The following is a 23845-nucleotide window of genomic DNA, read 5'->3' as shown; positions in this document are numbered from 1 at the left end:
CTGAATTTGGGATGTGCAGTCTGAGTGAGTGCAGTGTATCTAATTTCCCAGGATAAACCAGAACCCTTCAATCAGCTACACTGAAGCAATATTTTCCTTAGCTTCTTGCAGTTCCTGCCCAGTGTGTTTTCTTCAAATAATTTTTGAAAACAAGATGAGAAATTTCAAAATCTCTGTTGAATTAACATTACTCCTGAGTGTTTTTTATATTAAGCACATACTCTAATGGTAAAACTGGTCTTCACCAGCACTACTCAAGCTCATAGTGAATTGATAGCCCGTTTTACACTCCACCCGACTGTCTTTTCCATTGTCCTCACGTTGTCTGGGAAGATGGGGGACTGGGTGGGAGAAAGAAAGTAGCCACGTGGTCTGCTCCTGGTCATTATTCAGTGTCCCTGCTGGAAACAGAGGGTGTGTGACAGTCAAGTGAGGAAAAAGAAAGGACTTGTATCTGATCCCCCACACAGGGGAATAGCAGACTGTGGAACAGTCTCTAACTGAGGAGTCAGTCCCTTCAACAAAGGAGGAGGGGGAGTTGGAGGAAATCATGTTTCCTTTTCCTGTTTTACAGAAGGATTGCACCGTACTACACCAGAGAATACAGAGAGGATAGACACCACAGATAGATCCTGACCATCACCCAAGGTACAACTGCACAACTGTGGGAAGACATCCAGTCCCTTCACAGCATTGCTCAACACAGAGAAAGTTGGGCAGTGAAACCATCATCTGGAAATCGGTCGGGTCAGGGGAACTTTGACATATCATCAGATCTGAAACTGGTCAGTGGTGTGGAACCTTCCATCAGAACCAACCTTTCCAAAGGTTCAGCTGTGGGTGATCGTGAGGGTGAGGCTGGGAAGAAGTGTAAGTGGCTCCAAGTGTGGTGAGAGTTTCAATCATTCATCGAGCCACATGAACCACTGACTCATTCTTACTGGTGAGAGGCTGTTCAAGTGTGAGGTGTGTGAGGAGGACTCCATGGGCTCATAAGATCTCGTAGCACACAAAGTGCATCTCTTACAACCACTGTTACGTCAAGGGCAGCCAGATGGAAGAGAAACGGTTTAAGTGTGAGATGTGTGATGAAGCTTTTGTGACATCTTCGAGTCTCCTGATACACCAGGGGATTCACATGGGGAAGCAACTCCTCAGGTGTGAGGTGTGTGAGGCGACTTTTACCAATTCCTCCAAGCTTCTGAGACACCAGAGGATTCACACAGGAGAGAAACCGTTCATATGCAAAGTGTGCGACAAATCATTTGCACAGTCATCAAATCTCCGTGTACACCAACGTGTTCACACAGGGGAGAAACCATTCACGTGTGATGTCTGTGACAAATCATTTTCTGACTCATCGAACCTCCGCATACACCAACGCATTCATACAGGGGAGAAACCGTTCAAGTGTGATGTGTGTAACAAATCATTCTCTCAGTCATTGAAACTCCTGTTCCATCAGACAGTCCACACTGGGGAGAAACCATTCATGTGTTTGATGTGCAACAAATCATTTTCGCGGTCCCAGACCCTCCGTGTACACCAACGTATTCACACTGGGGAGAAACCATTCATGTGTGAAGTGTGCGACAAATCGTTCTCGGATTCATCAGCTCTTCAGGGACACCAACGCATTCACACTGGGGAGAAACCATTCACATGTGAGGTTTGTGACAAATCGTTCTCACAGGCATCAAATCTCCGTGTACATCAACGCATTCACACAGGTGAGAAACCATTCACATGCAAGATGTGTGACAAATCGTTCTCGGATTCATCGGCCCTCCGAGGTCACCAACGCATTCACACTGGGGAGAAACCGTTCACATGTGAGGTTTGTGACAAATCATTCTCACAGGCATCAAACCTCCATGTACACCAACGTATTCACACGGGCGAGAAGCCATTCATGTGTAAGATGTGTGACAAATCATTTTCGGATTCATCAGCGCTCCGGGGACACCAACGCATTCACACAGGGGAGAAACCATTCACATGTGAGGTTTGTGACAAATCATTCTCGTTGTCATCGAACCTCCATGTACACCAACGCATCCACACAGGGGAGAAACCATTCACATGTGAGATGTGTGATAAATCATTCTCCCAGTCAACGGAACTCCGTGTGCACCAACGCATTCACACAGGGGAGAAACCATTCAAATGCGGAGTGTGCAATAAATCATTCTCAAATTCATCGTACCTCCGCACACACGAACGCATTCACACTGGGGAGAAGCCATTCACGTGTGGGGTTTGTGATAAATCATTCTCGCGGTCATCGAGTCTCCGCACACACCAACGCATTCACACAGGGGAGAAACCATTCACGTGCAAGATGTGTGACAAATCGTTCTCAGATTCATCGGCCCTCCGAGGTCACCAACGTATTCACACAGGGGAGAAACCATTCACATGTGAGGTTTGTGACAAATCATTCTCACAGGCATCAAACCTCCATGTACACCAACGCATTCACACGGGCGAGAAGCCATTCACTTGTAAGATGTGTGACAAATCGTTTTCGGATTCATCGGCCCTCCAGGGACACCAACGCATTCACACTGGGGAGAAACCATTCACATGTGAGGTTTGTGACAAATCATTCTCGCTGTCATCGAACCTCCATGTACACCAACGCATACACACAGGGGAGAAACCATTTACATGTGAGGTGTGTGAGAAATCATTCTCCCAGTCAACGGAGCTCCGTGTGCACCAGCGCATTCACACAGGGGAGAAACCATTCATGTGCGAAGTGTGCTGCAAATGGTTCTCTAATTCATCGTACCTCCGCACACACGAACGCATTCACACTGGGGAGAAGCCATTCACGTGTGAGGTTTGTGATAAATCATTCTCGCGGTCATCGAGTCTCCGCACACACCAACGCATTCACACAGGGGAGAAATCATTCACGTGTGAGGTGTGTAACAAATCATTCTCACAGCCTCGAACTCTTCATGTACACCAACGCATTCACACAGAAGTAATTGTTCAAGTGTGAGGTGTCTGACAAACATTCACGAAGTTTTCATGGGAACAAGATCTTGTCAGTCTGTCATCAGAGTGTGAATATCTACACAAACTCACTGCAAAGGGTGTTCAGTGATATTGGGGCACAGAACAAGGAGCAGCTTTCACTCACATCAAACAACTAGTGACAACAATGCCAGTGCTGAGGTACGATGATGTCAATGATGAAGTCACCCTGCAGTGAGATGCCAGTGAAACAGGACTTGGAGCAACCCTCATGCAGCAAGGACAACCATTTGTGTTTGTATCCAGAGCATTAACACAAACTGAATGACGCTATTCACAGACTGAGAAAGAGAGCCTGGCTATTGTCTTTGCTTCTGAGCATTTCAAACAGTACCTGTTTGGGAGAGAGAAAGTGATATTAGAATCTGACCACAAGCCACTTCAAAGCATCTTTCTCAAACATCTTCCATCTGGTCCAAAGTGTTTACAAATGATGTTACTTCATTTGCAGGGATATCATTTGGAAGTGAAGACCTGAAAATTTTAAAGATTATATGTGCAATGTGTGTGTAGGGACAGAAGAAATTTGGAACAGACTAGAAAGAGCAAAGCATTTGCTTGTTCAAGTGTGATAATTTTCTTAATGAACTAATTATGTGGAGTATCTTGCAAACAAAAAGGGAGATGTTTGGATAAATCCCTTTTTACACTGTGGCTTCCCATATTAATATGACCTGAAGTCATCATATATAAATAAAGGTTTGAGGGCAGTAAACATTCTACACACCACATGGAACATTGTTTAAAATTCAAATTGCTCCAAATATTTCTGGAGTAACATGAGTTTCCTGAAGCTTGGGAAACTGACCTGTGAAACGGAGGCGACTTTGAGCAACAGATCAGGTGGGGATTTAAACTTGTCATTGTCCCATCTGAATAAAACCTCACTTATTGTAGCTGCCGTCTCAGTTCCCCCAGTAAAGATTTAACAGAGATTTCTAGTGTGGGAATAGCATTCTTCATCCTCAGACGATTTCAAACTGACAATATCAGTGTGAGGTGTATGGTCTCAGATGTTTCTGACAGCAGATCAGTAGAGGAAGACCCACAGGGTCCAAGGCAGCGATGACGTGCAGTGGTAGGATCAGCACATGCACAGGAGGGAGAGAGGGAGTAATTCTCTCCTTCCTCTCTCTCCGTCTGTAGGTAGTTTTGGGGAGGTTGGAATTAGATTTTCACTAAAGGGTTCAATTTTTATTAAAGTAAATCCATTAAAGCCAATTGTTTTGATTGAGTTAAAGATACAAGGTCAGGGAGGCCATTTTGAGATGAAGAATCGTGGCTTCTTCAGTCATTTTGTATCCTGCATTGTTGTGTCACAGTATTAAGATCAATTCAAAGCTTTGAATAAGCCCTGATTGAGTTATGTAAATAATAAGTTATGTTAACAACCTATGTAATTGATGATTTTTGACTGATGTATTTTGATTTATCCACATAATAAACAATAGGAATGATTCATTGATTTTGAGGAATGTAAGTTATAAACTCTCAATTTTGAAAATGTTTTCAGTTGAAGTATGAGGACATTGAAAGAAAACCTCTTGAGATGGGAATACCGAGACACTGAGGTATCTAGTCCGAATGAAAAGGACTTTGTTCTAAATCAGATTAAACCTGGTAGAGTAAAGGAGCCATTGTTCTTTATGGGTGATACAGTTGGGTGTCATCAACTGGAAGATGTAATTAAAAACCAATTAAAACAGCTCAGTGACAGTCATGACCAATGGCCTGGCCAGTCGTGGCCTGACAGTCACTGGGGTGAGAATCAGAAAAGAATGGAAATATAAAGTCTTGCAGAGTTGGAAGGGTTTGAAGAAAAGGGCTGGGGCCTTAAGAAGGTATTGAAAGACATTTTGATAATTGTGTCTCCAGGTTTGGCAGCAGAATTGCTATGGTGCTGGATGAACAATCTAAAGATTGTGAGTTCAAATCCAACCACAGAAAGTTACATACATAGAATTACAGTGCAGAAACAGGCCATTTGGCCCAAATGGTCCATGCTGGTGTTTATGCTTCACACAAGCCTCCGCTCACCTCTCTTCAGCTCATCGTATCAGCATATCCTTCTGCTCCTTTCTCCCTCATGTGTAGTTTCCTATTTAAGGCATCTATGACATTTACCTCAACCACTCCACGTAATGAAGTCAATTAAAAATAAATGAAATTGGCTAAATAGCATCAAAATAAAAACATGAAAACTTTCAGATTCTCCTCAAAGCCCAGATATTGTCCTTCACAAAAGGGGACCTGCTACAGCTGCCTGATGGAGGGACACAGGAGAGAGTGGATGAAGGAGAGATGGGGAGGCCAGGAAAGTGGGAGAGGGCGGCACAGAAGAGAGGGGGCGCAGGACATGGGCTGTCATTCTGTGATTGTAGAAGTGACTTGGGAAGTGAATGTGACTTGGAGATTGACTTTGTAACTGGGGAAGTGATTTGTAAAGTGATTCTCACTCCTCACTAGACCTCTCTGCTGGTCTTTTACCTCTCACCTGATGCTACATCCATGGCCTGACCCCTCACCTGGCCTAATGTGCCTTCCCAGCTTTATGATGGGGGATCAGTCCTCCAGTTATACTGCATCTAGTGGTGGGAGGATGCACTGCAGACCAATATCACACAGGAATACCAAGGGTTGTCAGACTGTCAATGGTTATTGATTGGGTTCAAGTCCCATTCCAAGACTTCATGGCCAAGGAAGGTGTGTTCATAACACGGCTAAACAGGTTGAAAATGAACTTGTAAATCCTTCCAACACATAGCAATGGCAGGTGGTAAGGGGAATGGTGATTCCTGGTCAGTCATGTGATGGAAAGAAATTGGAGCCTCGACCATCACTATCCATAGCTCCAGACTACAACATGCATTTAAACATGGATGTTGCTACCAAAACTCAGACTCCTTGGGAGGGCTGTGGGCTCAGTTGGGTTGGGGGCTGGTGTGGATCAGATCATTGCCAACAGCACGGAGTTCGATTCCTGTTCCGGCTGGAGTGGATTCAGGATCTGCCTCTTTGCCATTTCCTTGATGGAGCTTGTGGCATTGTGGGTCAGACCTGCCTTTGGGCAGAGAACACAAGAAGAAGATGGTTGTTCTGGAATGTGGCTCTATTTGAGTCAGTGGGATTTAGGATGTTTGGGTTTTTGCTTGATGTGGGAATCCTCTGTCAATTCCGAGTCTGTAGGTTGTTCCTCACTCCTGGAGTCTATCCACTTTTCTCCATCAGTTTCACTTCTCCAGACACCAGGGACTTTACCACTTTTCACAGCTTCAGGAACCCAGACACAAAGACAACTCTGACACCTGCAGCTCTAACTACCACTTCAAATCAAATCAAACTTTCAGGCTGCCACTTTACAGGGGGAAAGCAAGCTGTACACAGCCTTAGGACCTAACGCCTTAAAAACTGAATCTAATTTTAGAGAACTATTATAAGTTATTGTCAGCCATGGCTTAGTTAGCACTCTCATCTCTAAGTCAGGGGTTTGTAGGTTCAAGTTTCACTCCAGAGACTTGAGCACTGAGGCTGGCAGTCCAGTGCAGTACTGAGGGAGTGCTGTACGGTCAGAGGTACCATCTTAAACCAATGCCCCCATCTGTCCTCTCAGGTGAATGTAAAAGATCGCATGACACTATCTTGTAGAAGAGCAGGGGAGTTATCCCTGATGTCCTGGCCAATATGGATCCTGCAATCTATGTCACAGCAACAGATGATCTGGTGAGCATCACATGGCTGTTTGTGGGATCTTGCTGTATATACGTTGGCTGCCACGTTTCTTTCATTACAAGTGATTGCACTTCAAAATGCACTTCATTGCCTGTAAAGCCCTTTTGGACACCCTGTGTTCATGAAAAGTGATATATAAATGCAAGTCTTTCTTTCTCAGAAAAACATTCTGCTTCTTGTGAACTGGAAATTATAAACCTATTGATGGGGAAAGTATACCAGCCCACAGTGACATTGACCAATATATTGTGCACAGAACTCTTACTGTAGGCTCCTGAGCATTTCAGTGAATAGGAACACACCATGCTGACAAATTAGGTAGTTTGGATTAAGTTAAAAAACTGAATTTATTTTAAGTTATAAATCTATACAGAAGATTGATAAAACAGCAGACAAACAACACAATATTCAGCTTGCGTCAAACATTGAATCAATCGAAATAACAAAGCATTTCAAAATGACTCAAGATCGCACCCAGAGCAGGAAGTGAACCTTGTAAGAGTGTAAGGTGAACATGTCACACCGTTATTACATCGAGGTACGATGGGCTGAGGGAACTCAGGTCTGTAGAGATTCACCCCCACTCCCTCACCATACTCAGGATAGTAGGCCTTCCAGACAGAAGAGTACAAGCATTATCCATGGTATTAGTCAAACACCTAAAGGATCTAATTATAATTCACATCACCAACTAAAGCAGAGTCTGATTCTACCCCATACACTCCTGAGAGCTGGCTCACTTTACTAACACGCACGCACTCACATCAGGGGAAACTCTCTCAGAATACTACAGACAGAAGTTTCTTTAAAATCCCTGTGCTTTAGTCTGGCTCCCAATTCCGATGGTCAGAAAAGACACCGAACTTTAGTGGCATAGGATATAACTTGTTTCCATCATACAAACCCACCCAATAGTTACAGAGATCTAGTGGTCACATGGGTCCATGGACCAATCAGTTTCCAATCCTGGAACACACTTTTCCCCAGGTGAGTTGGACAGCATTTCTAATTCCCAACTCTCTGCCCTAAGACCCCCCATTCACAGTACTTCTGCAGCCGTCAACCTGGTTTAATCGTTCCCTCATATCCACCTTCTACACTCTTATTCCCAAAATTACCTTTATTCTCTTCCTTCCTGGTTGATCTCCCTGCTTCTAAACTCCAAGAGGTGAAGATTTAAGTATATCTGGTGCACAACTGGTGCAGCCATCCATCACCATCTGACTGGACCACATCAAGCACTGGTGGTCCTGCTTTCCTCTGCCAAAACTGCTCATTACTCCAGGACCATCCTGAAGAGAAGACTTAACCCGCAACCATCCAGGCTCTGTGCTCATTAATTCTTTCCTTAATATTGATGTCTTCTTTTGGTGATGCTTGTTGATGTGGTCAAAGGTTAAATTTGCCTTCTTGAAACAATTGGACTGATGGTGGGAGAGGTTCGAGACAGGCACTGCTGAGACAGATAGTGCTTTGGAAAGACAGCTCCCCTGTGCGAGCACTGGAGGGTAAACAACACAGACAACTCTCAGATCCACGTCCTTTCTTTTTCCTCACTTGACTGTTACAGACCCTCTGTTTCCAGCAGGGACACTGGATAGTGACCAGGAGCAGACAACGTGGCTACTTTCTTTCCTCTGCCCAGCACCCAACCCGCCACCTCCCCTGGCCAACCAAACATCTTCTCAGTTTCTCTGAGTGAAATTGAAAAGACAACCAGATGGAGTGGATTGATAGATTGTGTTACACTTTGAGCTCAGTCATGCTGGCGAAAACCAGCTATGTAAAATATTGCTCCAGTGTCACTGATTGAAAAGTTCTGGTTTCTGGGGAATTAGATACATTGCACTCATTCAGACTGCAACAGGAACAACCCTCAACCCCGCCATGTCCAATCAGGGAGGAGGACTGGGACATCCCAGGAGAGTAACATGGATGAGGACATCCTAGGAAAGATGAATGAACCAGCACATCCCGGGAGAGTAAATGTACTGGGATATTCCAGGAGGGGAACATGATGAGGTGGATGTTGAGTCTCAGAAACTGGAGCTGAGGGGAGCTGAAATCTACAGGAGGTGACCCCTAGATGGGGCAGGGCTGTCAGATATCAACTCATGAGGCATTTACTCACACAATAAGCCCCAACTCAGTCCTCAAGTCACAGAGTCACTTCACATTTCACAGAGCACCCGGTCAATCTCTCTATAGCTCTCTCCCCAATCTGTGTCCCTCTCTCCTGCCCCCCTCTCTCCTGTGCATGTGCTGATCCCACCAATGTACGTCATCGCTGTCTTGGATGCTGTGGGCCTTCCTCTTCTGCTCTGCTGTCAAATACATCCGAGGCTACACATCCCACACTGATGATGTCAGTTTGAAAGCCTCCGAGGATGAAGAATGCTATTCTCACACTAGAAATCTCTGTCAAACGTTTACCAGGGAACTGAGACAGGAGCTGTAATAAGTGAGGTTTTATTCAGATGGGACAATGACAAGTTTAAATCCCCACCTGATCTGCTGCTCAAAATCACCTCCATTTCATCGGTCAGTTTCCCAAACTTTAGGAACTCATGTTGCTCCAGAAATATTTGGATTGGCTGTGAGAGACGTCAATCAGAGAACCCACCCACTCTGCCCATTCTCTCCTCTTCCTCTTCCACAGCTGGTTCACTTCCTGTAGGGATTGAAAACCAAGTGGGGAGATGGTGAGTGAAGGAACAGAATTTATAATAATTACATCACATGATATCCACACTAATGTTCAGGCAGTCTGACTATTCTGTGGGGAATCAGGTGTGGAAATGCCCCTTATGCTGTGTGAGAAGATCCAGATGAGAGAGCTGTTTACTGGGTGCTTTGTGCTGAACTGTTTGACTGGAGCTGTGTGTTGGATATTGAGTGTGTTTATTGGAAGCATTTCCCTTCTGATTTACAGGCTGAGTTTTGCTGATGGGTCATTACTGAATATGAGAAGATGAGGTGTAATTATCTGGGAGGTGCAGAGTGTCTGAGGATTCTTACTGATTTCCTATTGTTGAGTTCTGTATGTGTGTGTGTGTGTGTGTGTGTGGTGGGAGCTGGTTATTATCCTGCGGTCTGTGAATGTTCAGCTCTGTCTATGTGTTGGGATCTGGAAATTTCCTGCCTCGTCAAATCCCTCCAAGATCTCCCACCACCCTAACTCTGCAACAGCCTCAGGAAAAAAAGAAAGACTTGCATTTATATAGAGACTTTCATGACCAAGAGATGTCCCAAAGCGCTTTACAGCCAGTGAAGAACTTTTCAAGTTGGTCACTGTTGTAATGTAGGAAACGTGGCAGCCAATTTGTGCACAGCAAGTTCCCAAAAATAGCAATGTGATAATGATCAGATAATCTGTTTTTTAATGGTGATGATTGAGGGTTTAATGTTGGAGAGGACACCAGGGATAACTTCCCTGTTCTTCTTCAAGATAGTGCCTTGGGATCTTTTACACCCACCTTAGAGAGATCAGAAGGATCCTTGTTTAATATCCCATCTGAAAGCTGGTTCCTCTGACAGTGCAACACTCCCTCACTACTGCCCTGGAGTGTCAGCCTCAGTGCTCATGTCCTGGAGTGAGACTTGAACCCACAACCTTCTGACTCAGAGGTGAGAATGCCAGCTCCTGTGCCAAGGTTGACAATCACCTCAGCCCTACAACCCTCTAAGACCTCTGCACTCCTCCAATTTTGGTCTCTTGAGCATCTGCTATTTTAACCATTCCACCATTGGTGGGTGTGCCTTCTGCTGTCTGGGCCCTAAGCTCTGGAATTCCCTCCCTAATCCTTTCCATCACTCTACCTCTCTCCCCTTCTTTAAAACACTTTTTAAAACCTACCTCTTTGATCAAGTGTTTGCTCATCTCTCTGAATATCTCCTTATGTGACACACTGTCAAATGTTGTCTGATAAAGCATGTTGAAGTGTTTTGGACTTTTACAATGTTAAAGGTGCTGTAGAAATCCAGGACGTTGTTGTTGCTTGACAGCACGGTGGCCAGCTTCCTGATTCAGGATTATATTGAACTTCGTGTGTTTAACTCGACCGTCCTTACTTCAGGTTTTACAGCCAGCTGTTCCAGAGGTTAATACTGGAGTTCATTGTGACCAGCTGAAGAGCTGGGTCAGTGCTCAGCATTAGGGAAGGAATTAGTTAAAGAAGATCAATTGCTAATTGTTAGGTTGTTTAACGAAGCACCCATTTGCTTATATAAAAGGGAGTAACAGCCCCTTGAGTCATATTTTAATTTGATGTTGTATGCTTCTTTTGAGATTAGTTTTTCCTTTTGAAGTACCCCTTTAAGGGGCTGCGTCTTACTTTGTCACTTGTTTACTTTAGTGTAGTTTATTTGGTTACTCAAAAGAGTAAAAGGGATAACAGCTGAGACTAGTGTGGTCTGCGCAGAGTTTTATGACGAGCAGTAAAGTTCTGCCGAAGGAGCCTGCCTTGGTTTCAGTCTTCAGTTCTAAACAATGATTGGAATTTAACAGTGGTAGCAGAGGAGGGTTGCTGTTTGTTAGTAAAAGATTGGAAACTAAGCTTTCTTTGGACAAAAGACTGTATTTGGAGTTAACTTTAAGAGCAGAGTGGTTTGGAGTCACTCAAACAAAAGAAGGAGAATGGCTGAATCAAAATGTCGTCTTTTGGGGTATGATTACCCACCGATGTTTTCTGAGAGTGAACTCTATGAGCAATGGAAGAATGACGTAACTACATGGACGCTGCTTATGTTCTTGCAGAATAAAAAAGAGGGAACAGCCTTGACACATTCGTTACCATACAAAAGCAAAATACAAAGCAATGCATTTTCAGAGTTGCAACCTGAGCTAAATGCTAAATGCATGGATGAAGGTTTGGACACATTATTAGATTTTAAGAATAAGATCTATCAAAAAGATGATTTGTTAAGTGCTTACGAAGCATGGTCCGATTTTGACAAAGTTAGAAAGTTGGAAGAAAATTCCATAGAAAATTACATAATGGAATTCAGACTATATGCAAGATTGCAAAAGTTCCGTCTAGAAATTCCCCAATTGGTGCTGGCTTTCAAGTTACGAGACTGTGCCAAAGTATCAAATATGGACAGGCTTCTAGTTCTAATGGGGGTTAAGTTTGCAGAAAGACACTGTTATGACACAGCAGTTGGTAAAACTGAGTTATTTAAAAATCCCAGAGGGAAGCTTTAAACAACTGTCATAACCTATATTTTTAAGTGTTATGTTTGAGATGCTGCTCTAAATTCAGGAATCAGACCACCAGTTCTTGAGAGGTTTTTATATCAAACTACATGAGACATTTATTAATTTACACAAGTTAAACATATACACATAGCTACAAATGGCAACAAATTACTACTATCATAACTTTTAACAAATTCCCAAACTAATCTCCACGAAGGCAACAGCAACCCATAGATTTTAAGCAGACACCAGGCAAAGCATTTTCACCTCACAAATTCAAAATGAGGTTCCTTTCACTTTGGTTCCTTTGCAGACACAGTGGTAAGCTTACAGGCTTTGATGTTTCATGCCTCTGCCCTGCACACACAAAACTGCCCTCTGTTATACCTAGCACATCTCATTGAATGTAAATTCTCATTGTATCACCAGCCCCTTTGAACTCCACCTCTTCTAACAATAAAACCCTTTTCATAATACCGATTTTATTAGTAATGTAAACATTGCTTGATCTCTGCCAGCTAGGTGTCAGATTTCACTCCCCTTCTTGAATGCTCTATTCAACAAAATGCAAATGCATTCTACCTATCTTACATCTCAAAACTAGTATACATCAAAGCACCCAGACAAGTTGGCTTTAATCCAATGAAGACACACCCACAGACTAAACCACTATTTTAAAAGAAAAATAATTTCCAATAATATACATTAAAAGCTTCATGACAGACACACACTGCTAGAACAGATGTCAGAAGCTCTAAAAAAAATTCCTCAGAAAACATTCCTTTCTGTAGCGTTCATGGTGCAAATGAGCCATTCAGTGGTAAGACAGAAAATGGAGGATACAATGTTAACGGGATGGCGAGATCGCTGAGAAACAGGACCAAGGCATCAGTGCAAAACGAGATTTGTAACTAGAAACAATGGGGACAGAAACACCTTAGACAATTATGGCAAGAAAAAAGTATTAGGGATTTACGGCAAAAGAATGAACCCCAGGAATGCCCAGGGTGTGGTCAATCGGTGTTTAAGATGCGATTTAAAATACCATTATGCAATGAACTGTCCTAAACGATATAATAAGGTGTTTGAAATTAAACATGAGTCAGAAGAAGATGATAGAGATATTGACCAAAGAGAGGGCATTGTATTAGTTACAAGAAGTTTCAACCCAGTGATGAATGTATTGGTGGCAGAGTCCTTCAACTGTGTGGTGCTAGATAGCAATTGCACGTCTACAGTCTGTGGAATACCCTGGTTAAAGTGCTACCGGGATTCCTTAAATGATAAAGATCGGAAGAAGGTTAAAGAATTTGAGAGTTCCACCAGTTTTAGATCTGGAGATGATAATACCCTGAAATCTTTAAAAATGTAATTGATTCCCTGTAAGATAGCTGGAGTCAATCATTTCATCAGCATCTAGCAAAATACCATTACTGTTGAGCAGACCATCGATGAAGTAAGTACAAATGAAGCTGGACGTGGAAAATGACAAGGCCATTGTATTTGGAAAACTTGTGGATTTACAAGTTACGCAATCTGGACACTACTGTATTCCTTTAATGAAAACTAACTTTTCCAGGAAGGAGATTAAAGAAGTGTTATTAGCTTAGGAGACAGGAATTTGAAAGACAAAAAGCAAATGGTGTTAAAGTTGCATGGGCAGCTTGCCCACCTTTGCAAAGATTTTAAAAATTGCTAAGGGATGCAGGAATAAAGGGATGGAGAGTACATTAACTTAGAGGAGATAAGTGATAGATGTCATATATGTAAGAAATACAGAAGGACACTGTCCCGGCCGATAGTGAGTCTACCCTTAGCGAGGGATTTCAATGAAGTTGTAGTGATGGATTTAAAGGTGTGGGATAAAGAAAAGAACATTTTTATTTCACATTTCATGGATTTGGCAACAAGGTTTAGCAAGTCGACAACCATACACAGTAAAGAAAAGAAAATAATTGTGGACCAGGTAATAGAGAAGTGGATAGGGACCGGTTTGCGACCACCAGCGAAATTCCTCACCTAATGGGGGGGAGTTTTGGGATATGTGCAAAAACATGAATATAATAGTTATGACTACCACAGCTGAAAGCCCCTTTAGTTATGGACTGTGTGAAAGGAATCACGTGGTTATAGATGCGATGCTTCATAAAATATTGGTGGATAGACTAAGCTGTAAATTAACATCAGCTGTAGCACGAGCTGTCCATACCAAGAATTCACTGCAAATGGTTGGGGGCTGTAGTCTATATCAATTGGTTTTTGGTAGAAATCCAAAAATTCTATCATCCTGAGTGATCATCCCCCAGCTTGGGAGGGAACTATGATTAGCTCTACCTTTTCTGAGCATTTAAACGCACTACACGTAGTAGAAGAGCATTTCTTAAGGCCGAGGTTTCACAAAGAATTCGGCGAGCTCTAAGACACAATGTACATCTATCGGAAACAATTTTCAATCATTGAAGACATAGTATACGATAAAAGAGAAGGACTTAATGAGTGGAAAGGCCCAGGAAAGATTATAGGTAAAGATGGTGAAACAGTCATTTCACAACATTGTAACTAGACAATTCAGGTATCTATTTAGAGAATGTCAATTCCATTGCAATCAGTTGTAATAGGGCCTCCCAGAAAGATACAGCGGCTCCTGAAACAGAAAAAGAGGAATTCAGGAGTCTAACTGGGCAACTGAATTGGCTAGGCAATCAAACAAGTTCAGTGATGTGTCTTATGCAAATCTATGTGATGGATTTTCGAGTGCGGGAGGATTTATAACATTTCTCATGGGGGAAAAAGGCAAATGCTACCCTTTGGCATGGGAATCTAAAAAGATACGAAGAGTTGTAAAAAGAACGTTAGCAGTGAGACTCTCGCCTTTGTTGAGGTGGTGGATGTGGCATTCTTTATATAAAAGATACTGGCAGAAGTTTTAAACAGAAAAGGTATTTGGGAATGGTACCTATGGAATATCTTATAGATAATAGGTCACTTTGGGAAAATGTTCATGCTAAGAAGTGCGTTAATGAGAAGAGATTGCGGATTGACATTGCAAGCTTAAAACAGATGCTCAAGAATAAGGAGATTGCCAAGATCAAATGGATTGATAGCAGCTACCAATTATCTGACTGCTTCAGCAAAAGGGGAGCAAGCTCCAAGAAGTTACCAGAGATCCTCAAAGAGGGACATCTTTTTCTTTTAGAAAAAAATACTTTTTTTGTGTGGACATATCTACACGTTTTTTTTCCCTAGGAGGGGAATATGGTCAATTTATTGAATGGAAAAATATATATTGATGTTTGTTATTACCATAGTTTTTTTGTGTGATTATATAAACTTAAGGGTTACTTTCTTTTTAAGAATGGGGAATCTGTGAAGAAAGGAAACAGTTAAAGAAGTTCAATTGCTAATTGTTATGTTGTTTAACGAAGCACCCATTTGCTTATATAAAAGGGAATAACAGCCCCTTGAATCATATTTTAATTTGATGTTGTAAGTTTCCTTTAAGATTAGTTTTTTTTTGAAGTACCCCTTTAAGTGGCTGCTTCTTACTTTGTCCTCGTTTTCTTTAATTTAGTTTATTGGTTATTCAAAAGAGTAAAAGGGATAACAACTGAGACTAATGCGGTCTGTGGAGAGTTTTATGATGAGCAATAAAACTCTGCCTGAAGGATTCTGTCTTGGTTTCGGTCTTCATTTCTAAACACGTATTGGAACTTAACACTCAGAGGTGAGGTTATGCTTTGAAATTGATGTGTAGGGAGGAGGTGAGTGGAATCTGATTTGATGTAGAGAAATGTATGATGCACTGCCTTGTACTGTTTTCTGATCATTCAGTTGTCTTGCATAACTGAAAACAGCTGGTTGGTTTGCAGACTGCGTCTTGCTCATTAAGACTGTCCATTCAGCCTGTCTGTTAGAGAGAGGCTGAGGTGGCCTGGGGGAGGTCCAAGGAAGAATTTTGGAAGGGTACAGAAGGGATTTACGAGAATGTTCCAGGACTGAGGGATTTGAGTTACGTGGATAGACCGGAGAAGCTGGGATTGTTTCCCTTAGAGCAGAGAAGGCTAAGAGGAGATTTGTTAGAGATGTTTAAAATTATTAAGGGTTAGACAGAGTAAATAAAGAGAAAATGTTTCCATTGGCAGAAAGGTCAATAACTAGAGGTTACTGATAAAAGGTGATTGGCAAAAGAATCACAGGTGACTGGAGGAAAAACATTTTTGCACAACGTGTGGTTAGGATTTGGGATGCACCGTCTGATAGGATTGTGGATGCAGATTCAATAATAACCGTCACTAGGTTCAAACCTGGACTCTAAACTATACCCAGTGCTGCTCCTGACATGTCTATCTACTGGTTTGATGATAATCATGGAATGAGGGCTGTGCCGGGCTGTGAGATTGTGGTGGAAAACAATCCTGCTGCTGCTGATGGCTCACTGCACCTCATGGATAACCAGTTTTGGGATCTGTCCTTAGCCTACTTCCCTAGTAATGATTAATATGGTGAAGTACTCATTCATCAGTTGGGAGGGAAGTGGTAGTTTTCTTTGAACTTGTTTGACCTGAAGCCATGAGACTCCATGGAGTCAATATTGAGACTTCCCCCACCTGCTAGTGGGATGGGACATACCCAGGGATGAAAGACGGAGGAGTCTGGGATGTTTCCAGATTGATATGATTCAGTGAGTATCACTGCCACTTGACCATTCTGTGGGGCAGCTCTCCTCACGGGTATTTGTCCTCTGACCTTTCTGTCAATGGAAACAGTTTCTCTTTATTTACTCTGTCTAATCCCTTCCTGCCCAGTGTGTTTTCTTCAAATACTATTGGAAAACAAGGAGAGAAATTTCAAAATCTCCATTGAATAAATATTTCTCCTGAGTGTGTTTAATATAAAAAGCAGGCTCTGTGGGTAAAACTGGTCTTCGCCAACACAACTTGAGCTCATAGCGAATTGATAGTGAATTGATTTACACTCTGCCCGACTGTCTTTTCCATTGTCCTCATGGTGCCTGGGAAGATGGGGTCTGGGCGGAGAAAAGAAAGTAGCCATGTTGTCTGCTCCTGGTCACTATCCAGTGTCCCTGCTGGAAACAGAGGGTGTGTGACAGTCAAGTGAGGAAAAAAAAAGGGACTCACATCTGATCCCCCACACAGGGGAATAGCAGACTGACACTCACTGTGGAACAGTCTCTAACTGAGGAGTCAGCCCCTTCAGCAAAGGAGGAGAGGGAGTTGGAGGAAATCATGTTTCCTTTTCCTGTTTTACAGAAGGACCGCACCGTACTACACCAGAGAATACAGAGAGGATAGACACCGCAAATAGATCCTGACCCATCACCCAAGGAACAACTGCACAACTGTGGGAAAACATTCAGTCCCTTCGCAGCATTGCTCAACACAGAAGGTTGGGCAGTGAAACCATCATCTGGAAATCGTTTGGGTCAGGGGAGCTTTGACATATCATCAGATCTAAAACTGGTCAGTGGTGTGGAACCTTCCATCAGAACCAACCTTTCCGAAGGCTCGGCTGTGGGTAATCGGTCAGGGTGAGGCTGGGATGAAGTGTGAGTGGCTCCAAGTGTGGTGAGAGCTTCAATCATTCTTCGAGTCTCATGAACCACTGACTCATTCCTAAGGTGAGAGGCTGTTCAAGTGTGAGGTGTGAGAGGAGCGACCCACAGGCTCGTAAGATCTTCTAACACACAAGGTGCATCTGTTGTAAAACTGTTAACACAGGGACAACAACATGGAAGAGAAACCATTTAAGTGTGTGGTGTGTGGCCGAGCCTTCACACACTCATCGACACTAGTGAATCACAGACGCATTCACACCGGAGAGAAGCCATTCAAGTGCGTGGTGTGTGGCCAAGCCTTCACACACTCATCGACACTTGCGAATCACCGACACATTCACACTGGAGAGAAAGCACTCAAGTGTGAGGTGTGTGATAAAACCTTTACCCGGATTTCGAACCTCCTGGACCACCAGACAATTCACACAGGGGAGAAACCCTTCAAGTGTGAGGTTTGTGATAAAGCTTTTGTGACGTCTACAAGTTTCCTGAGACATCAGATGATTCACACGGGAGAGAAACCGTTCAGGTGTGATGTCTGTGAGAAGGCTTTCACCCAATCTTCTGATCTGTTGACACACCAGCGGATTCATACAGGGGAGAAACCATTCAGGTGTGAGGTTTGTGGGAAAGCTTTCACCCACTCCTCTGACCTCCTGGCACACCAGCGGATTCACACGGGGCAGAAACCCTTCAAGTGTAATGTTTGCAACCGAGCCTTCAGACAGTCATCAACACTCATGCAACACCAACGCATTCACACTGGGGAGAAACCATTCACATGTGAAGTGTGCGACAAATCATTCATTCAGTCGTCAAATCTCCGTGCACACCAACGCATTCACACTGGGGAGAAACCATTCAAGTGTGAGGTGTGTAATAAAGGCTTTGCACAATTATCGGGCCTGGTGAATCACCAGGGGAGAAACCATTCAAGCCTGAGGTGTGCAATCGAGCCATCACTGCTCATGAAGCACTGACACATTCACACTGATCAGAAGTCTGAGGTGTATGTCAAAGTTTTCACAAGGTAAATGTCCTTCCTGATACACCAGACGATTCACATGGAGAAGAAACCATTCAATTGTGACTGAGGCTTTGCACAGCCAGTGAGACTCATGAAACATGACACGTTCACAGTGGGGAGAAGCTGTTCAGGTGTGAGGTGTGTAATGAGGGCTTTCCAGAATCAATGGGCCTGGTGAATCTGTGAGACATTCACACTGGAGAGAAACCATCTAGGGGTGAGTGTGTGACAAAGGCTTCCAAACCGACCAATGTTGCTGCTCCATCAGGGAATGCACACAGGGGAGAAACCCTTCAATTATGAGATTTACAATCAAGTTCTCCTGAAGTCTTCGACCCTCCTGAGACACAACGGTTCCAGACAGGAGAGAGATCCTCTAGGTGTGAGATGTGTGACAAAGTTTTCAGTCACTTTGTCTCCCGGTTCATGATCACTGAACTCACTGGGGAGAAGCCTCATCAGTCTGAATGATGTAATAAAGAGGAACAACAGAGAGGAATTTACGGAATGTAGAAGCTGGAGTAATCCTTTGAGCCTGTTACACCATTCAGTTAGATCATTGCTGATCCATATCTTAACTCTGTCTGTCTGCCTTGGCTCTGTAACCCTTAATCCCATTGTCTAACAATAAACCTATCAATCTCAGTTTTGAAATTTTCAGTTGACCCCACAGCCTGAACAGATTTTTGTGGGGAGACAGTTCCAGATTTCCAGTCCCCTTTTTGTGAAGAAGTGTTTGCTGACATCACCTCTGAACAGCCTGGCTCGAAATTTAATGCTATGCCCCCTTATTCTGGACTCTCCCATCAGAGGAATATTTTCTCTCTAACTACTTGGTCAACCTGTTTAATCATCTTAAACACCTCAATTAGATTACCTCTTAATTTTCCATATTCAAGAGAATACAAGTTCAGTCTGTGCAACCTGTCATAATTTAACCCTTTTAGCCTCAGGAACATTCTGGTGAATCTACACTGCACTCCCTCCAAGGCCAGGATATCCTTCCTGAGGTGCAGTGCCCAGAACTGAACACAGTTCTCCAGATAGGGTCTAAACAGAGCTCTGTACAGCTGGAACATAACTTCCACAAGGACACAGTTGGTTCTGGGAAGGAGAAGTTGTGGATTACCTTTTCTCTTCAGGATGTTCCTGGAGTAATGAGCAGTTTTGGCAGAGGAAAGCAGGATCACTAGTGTTTGATGTGGTCCAGTCAGATCTGGTGTTGGATGGCTAAACCAGTTGTGTACCAGATACGCTCAAATCTTTACCCCTTGGATTTAAGCAACAGGGACATCAATCGGGAAGAAAGAAAGTAAAGGTAATTTTGGGAACAATGGTGTAGAAGGTGGATATGAGGGCGTGGTTAAACCAGATTGACGGCTACAGATGCATTGTGGTGAATGAAGGGCCAAAGGGCAGAGAGTTGGGAATTAGAAAGCCCTGTCCAACTCACGTGGTGGAAAAGTGTCTTCCAGGAACGGAAACTGATTGGTGCATGGACCCATGTGACCACTGGATCTCTGTAACCATTTGATGGGTTTGTATGATGGAAACAAGCTACATCCTGTGCCACTAAAGTTCGGTGTCATTTCTGACCATTGGAATTGGGAGCCAGACTAAAGCACAGGGATTTTAAAGAAACTTCTGTCTGTCATATTCTGAGAGCTTCCCCTGATGTGAGTGTGTGTGTGTGTTAGTGAAGTGAGCCAGCTCTCAGGAGTGGGTATGGGGTGGAATCAGACCCTGCTTTAGTTGGTGATGTGAATTACAGACAGATCCTCTTCAGGTGACGGGTGTTTTGACTAATACCATGGGGAATGTTTGTACTTTCCTGTCTGGGAGGACTACCATCCTGAGTATTGTGAGGGAGTGGGAGTGAGTCTCCACAGACCCGAGTTCTCTCAGCCCATTGTACTCAATGTTCACCTTACACTCTTCCAAGATTCATTTCATGTTCTGGAAAAGATCATGAGTCATTTTCAAATGTTTTGTAATTTTGGTTGATTCAAAGTTTGGTGTAAGTTGAATATTGTATTGTTTTTCTGCTGTGTTATCAATCTTCTGTATAGATTCATAACTCACAATAAATTCATTCTTTTTGCTTTCACTCAAACGACCTGATTTATCAGCATGGTGTGTTCCTATTCACTGAAACACCCAGGAGCCTACAGTAAGAGTCCTGTGCACAATAGATTGGTCAATGTCACTGTGGGCTGGTATACTTTCTCCATCAATGGGTTTATAGTTTTCAGTTCACCAGAAGCATAATGTTTCCCTCAGAAAGAAAGACTCGCTTTTATATATCAACGTTCATGAACACACAGTGTCCAAAAGGACTTTACAGCTAATGAATTGCTTTTTGAAATGTAGTCACTTGTAATGATGGAAACGTGGCAGCCAATGTGTACACAGCAAGATCCCACAAACAGCCATGTGATATTCACCGGACAATTTGTTTTTATGATATTGATTGTGGAATCCATGTTGACCAGGACATCAGGGACAATTCCCCTGCTTTTCTACAATGTAATGTCATGAGATGTTTTACATTCACCTGAGAGGGCAGATGAGGCCTTGGTTTAACTGATCTGAAAGATAATACATCTGACAATGCAGCACTCTCTCAGTACTGCACAGGAGTGACAGCCTCAGTGCTCAGTCTCTGGAGTGAGATTTGAACCGACAACCTTCTGACTCAGAGAAGAGAATGCTAACTAAGCTATGGCTGACAATAACATAATATTTGTTATATTAGATTCAGTTTCTGAGGGGTTACTTCCCAAGGCTGTGTACAGAATGCTTTTCCCCCTGTAAACTGGCAGCCTGAAAGTTTGATTTGATTTAAAGTGGTAACTAGTTAGAGCTGCAGGTGTCAGTGTTGTCTTTGTGTCTGGGTTCCTGAAGCTGTGAAGCAATGTGATATTCACCAGACAATTTGGTTTTGTGACACTGATTGCAAGATCCATATTGCCCAGGACATTGGGGATAACTCCCCTGCTCTTCTGCTGCCTCGTGTCATGGAATCTTTTACATTCACCTGAGAGGGCGGATGGGACCTTGGCTTAACAAGGCCTTGGTACCTCTGACAGTGCAGCATTCCCTCAGTACTATCTCTGGAGTGAGACTTGAACCCACAACCTTCTGACTCAAGAGATGACATTGCTAACTAAGTCACAGCTGACAATAACATATATTTCTGTTGTATTAGATTCATTTACTCAGGGGTTATGTCTCAAGGCTGTGTACAGAGAAACATAGAAAATAGGAGCAGGAGTAGGACATTCAGCCCTCTGAGCCTGCTCCGCCATTCAATATGATCACGGCTGATCCTCTATCTCAACACCATACTCCTGCTCTCTCCCCATACCCCTTGACTTGTTTGGAATCTATCCATTTCCTTCTTAAATATATTCAGTGACTTGGTCTCCACAGCCCTCTATGGTGGAGAATTCCACAGGTTCACCACCCTATGAGTGAAGAAGTTTCTCCTCATCTCAGTTCTAAATGGCCGACCCCATATCCTGAGATTGTGACCCTTTGTTCTGGACCCCTCAGCCAGAGGAAACATCATCTTTGCTTCCAGTCTGTCCAGCCCTGTCAGAATTTTATATGATTCAGTGGTCTCCTCTCATTCTTCTAAACTCCCGTGAATATAGGCCTAGTCAACCCAATCTCTCCTCATACGACAATTCTGCCATCCCAGGAATCAGTCTGGTGAACCTTCACTGCATTCCCTTTATGGCAAGTATATCCTTTCTTAGGTAAGGAGATCAAAACTGTACACAATACTCCAGGTGTGGTCTCACCAAGGCCCTATAACTGCAGTAAGACATCCTTGCTCCTGTACTCAACTCCTGTCATAATGAAGGCTGTCACGAAACTGACATATTTTTCATAATATTATTGTGGGATATTGTAAAGTAGGCTTATGGAAGTGTGTGTGTGGCTGATTTAATTAGAGACAATTAGACTGGAAGGTTTAACTTATAAAAAAAGTTAGGTGTAAAAAGGCATTTGAAATGTTAATGAGTGAGCTAGGGTAAAGTCAGTAGATAGGGTATGAATGAAATTTAGCATTTTTAGTTAAGGGGAAAAGTTGTTAGATTTTAAAAGAAACATGATAAAGTTTTACAACTGACAAGATAAATAAGGCAAGGTTATTACATTTATTTTTCCCCAAAACGAAAAGGCCATATTGACAGCATGGGAACTTTTTATAGTATGAGAAAAGTAATTTTGAAAGACATAAGGGAACAATGGGATTTACAAATCAAAGATCGAGAAATATATTGAAAGAAGAATAGAAGGCTGTGAAGATGTGGACGTGTGAGATCGAAAGGTACAGCATGTGAAACAGCCTTGGGGAAAACCCTCTCGCCAATTCTCAGAAGTCTGCTGTTCCAGCAACCAAAGCTGTGTTAAAAGCCTTTAGAATTCCACTGTCAAGTGGGTGCTTGTGTTAACCTTGCTGGATTGTCGCTATAACTTTAAAATCTATTTTGGACTGTTGCCTTAAAGTGGGAGTCAGATTAATTAGGAATTTTGGGAACTGTTAAGACTAAGTAACTGTGTAACTGAAATCTTCTGTATGTGTTTTATTCCTTTATTTTGTTAATAAATGTAGAGATTTAAAAAATTAAGTGTAAAAAGTTGTTAGTGGACTCATTACTTCTGAATTCAGTGCACAAACCTTCTCATAATAAATACAAATTGCAAAACTGTTACAATAGTGTGGCCAATTTTCCCTTGTGGATTTGGTTCATCTGGCAAATTCCACCTGCATACCACAGCGAGGCCAACATACCATTTGCCTTCTTAACTGCTTGCTGCACCTGCTTTCAGTGACTGGTGTACAAGAACACCCAGGTCCCTTTGTACATCGACATTTGCCAATCTATCACCATTTAAATAATACTCTGCCATTCTGTTTTTCCGACCGAAGTGCATAGCTTCATACTTATCCATGTTATACTGCATCTGCCATATACTTGCCCACTCAAATTCTCAAAATCACCCTGAAGTCTCTTAACACCCTTCTCACCACTCACTTGTCGTCAGCAAGCTTGGAAATATTACACTTGACTCCCTCATCCAAATCATTGGTATATATTGTGAAAAACTGGTACCCAAGCACTGATCCCTGTGGTTCCCCACTAGTCACTGCCTGTCACTCCAAAGAAGACCCATTTATTTCTACTCTGTTTCCTGTCTGCTAACCAATTCTCAATCCATGCTAATATATTACCCCCAATCCCATGGGCTTTAATTTTGC

At 42.8% G+C, this 23845-nt stretch overlaps 2 protein-coding genes across 3 annotated transcripts in view; one reads left to right on the top strand and one right to left on the bottom strand.

Moving 5' to 3' along the window:
• Positions 1-23845, bottom strand: part of LOC121291937 (zinc finger protein 91-like) — a 299051-nt gene that overhangs the window by 52600 nt on the left and 222606 nt on the right. The window lies entirely within an intron of this gene.
• LOC121291925 (zinc finger protein 271-like) lies at positions 612-20680 on the top strand. Of its 2 annotated transcripts, none has more exons than XM_041213602.1 (2): positions 612-2992; positions 17729-20680. In XM_041213602.1, the coding sequence occupies exons 1-2, from the start codon at positions 1055-1057 to the stop codon at positions 18524-18526; spliced, it is 2736 nt and encodes a 911-aa protein (XP_041069536.1). In that variant the 5' UTR covers positions 612-1054; the 3' UTR covers positions 18527-20680. The 2 variants fall into 2 exon arrangements, with proteins under 2 accessions (XP_041069536.1, XP_041069535.1); XM_041213601.1 differs by lacking the exon at positions 17729-20680 and having other exon boundaries at positions 612-943; positions 1466-4502.

Source organism: Carcharodon carcharias, chromosome 19 (genome assembly GCF_017639515.1).
Source record: "Carcharodon carcharias isolate sCarCar2 chromosome 19, sCarCar2.pri, whole genome shotgun sequence".
NCBI lineage: Eukaryota > Metazoa > Chordata > Chondrichthyes > Lamniformes > Lamnidae > Carcharodon > Carcharodon carcharias.
The sequence above is the reverse complement of the archived record's forward strand: the minus strand, read 5'-3'. Positions and strand labels throughout refer to the sequence as shown.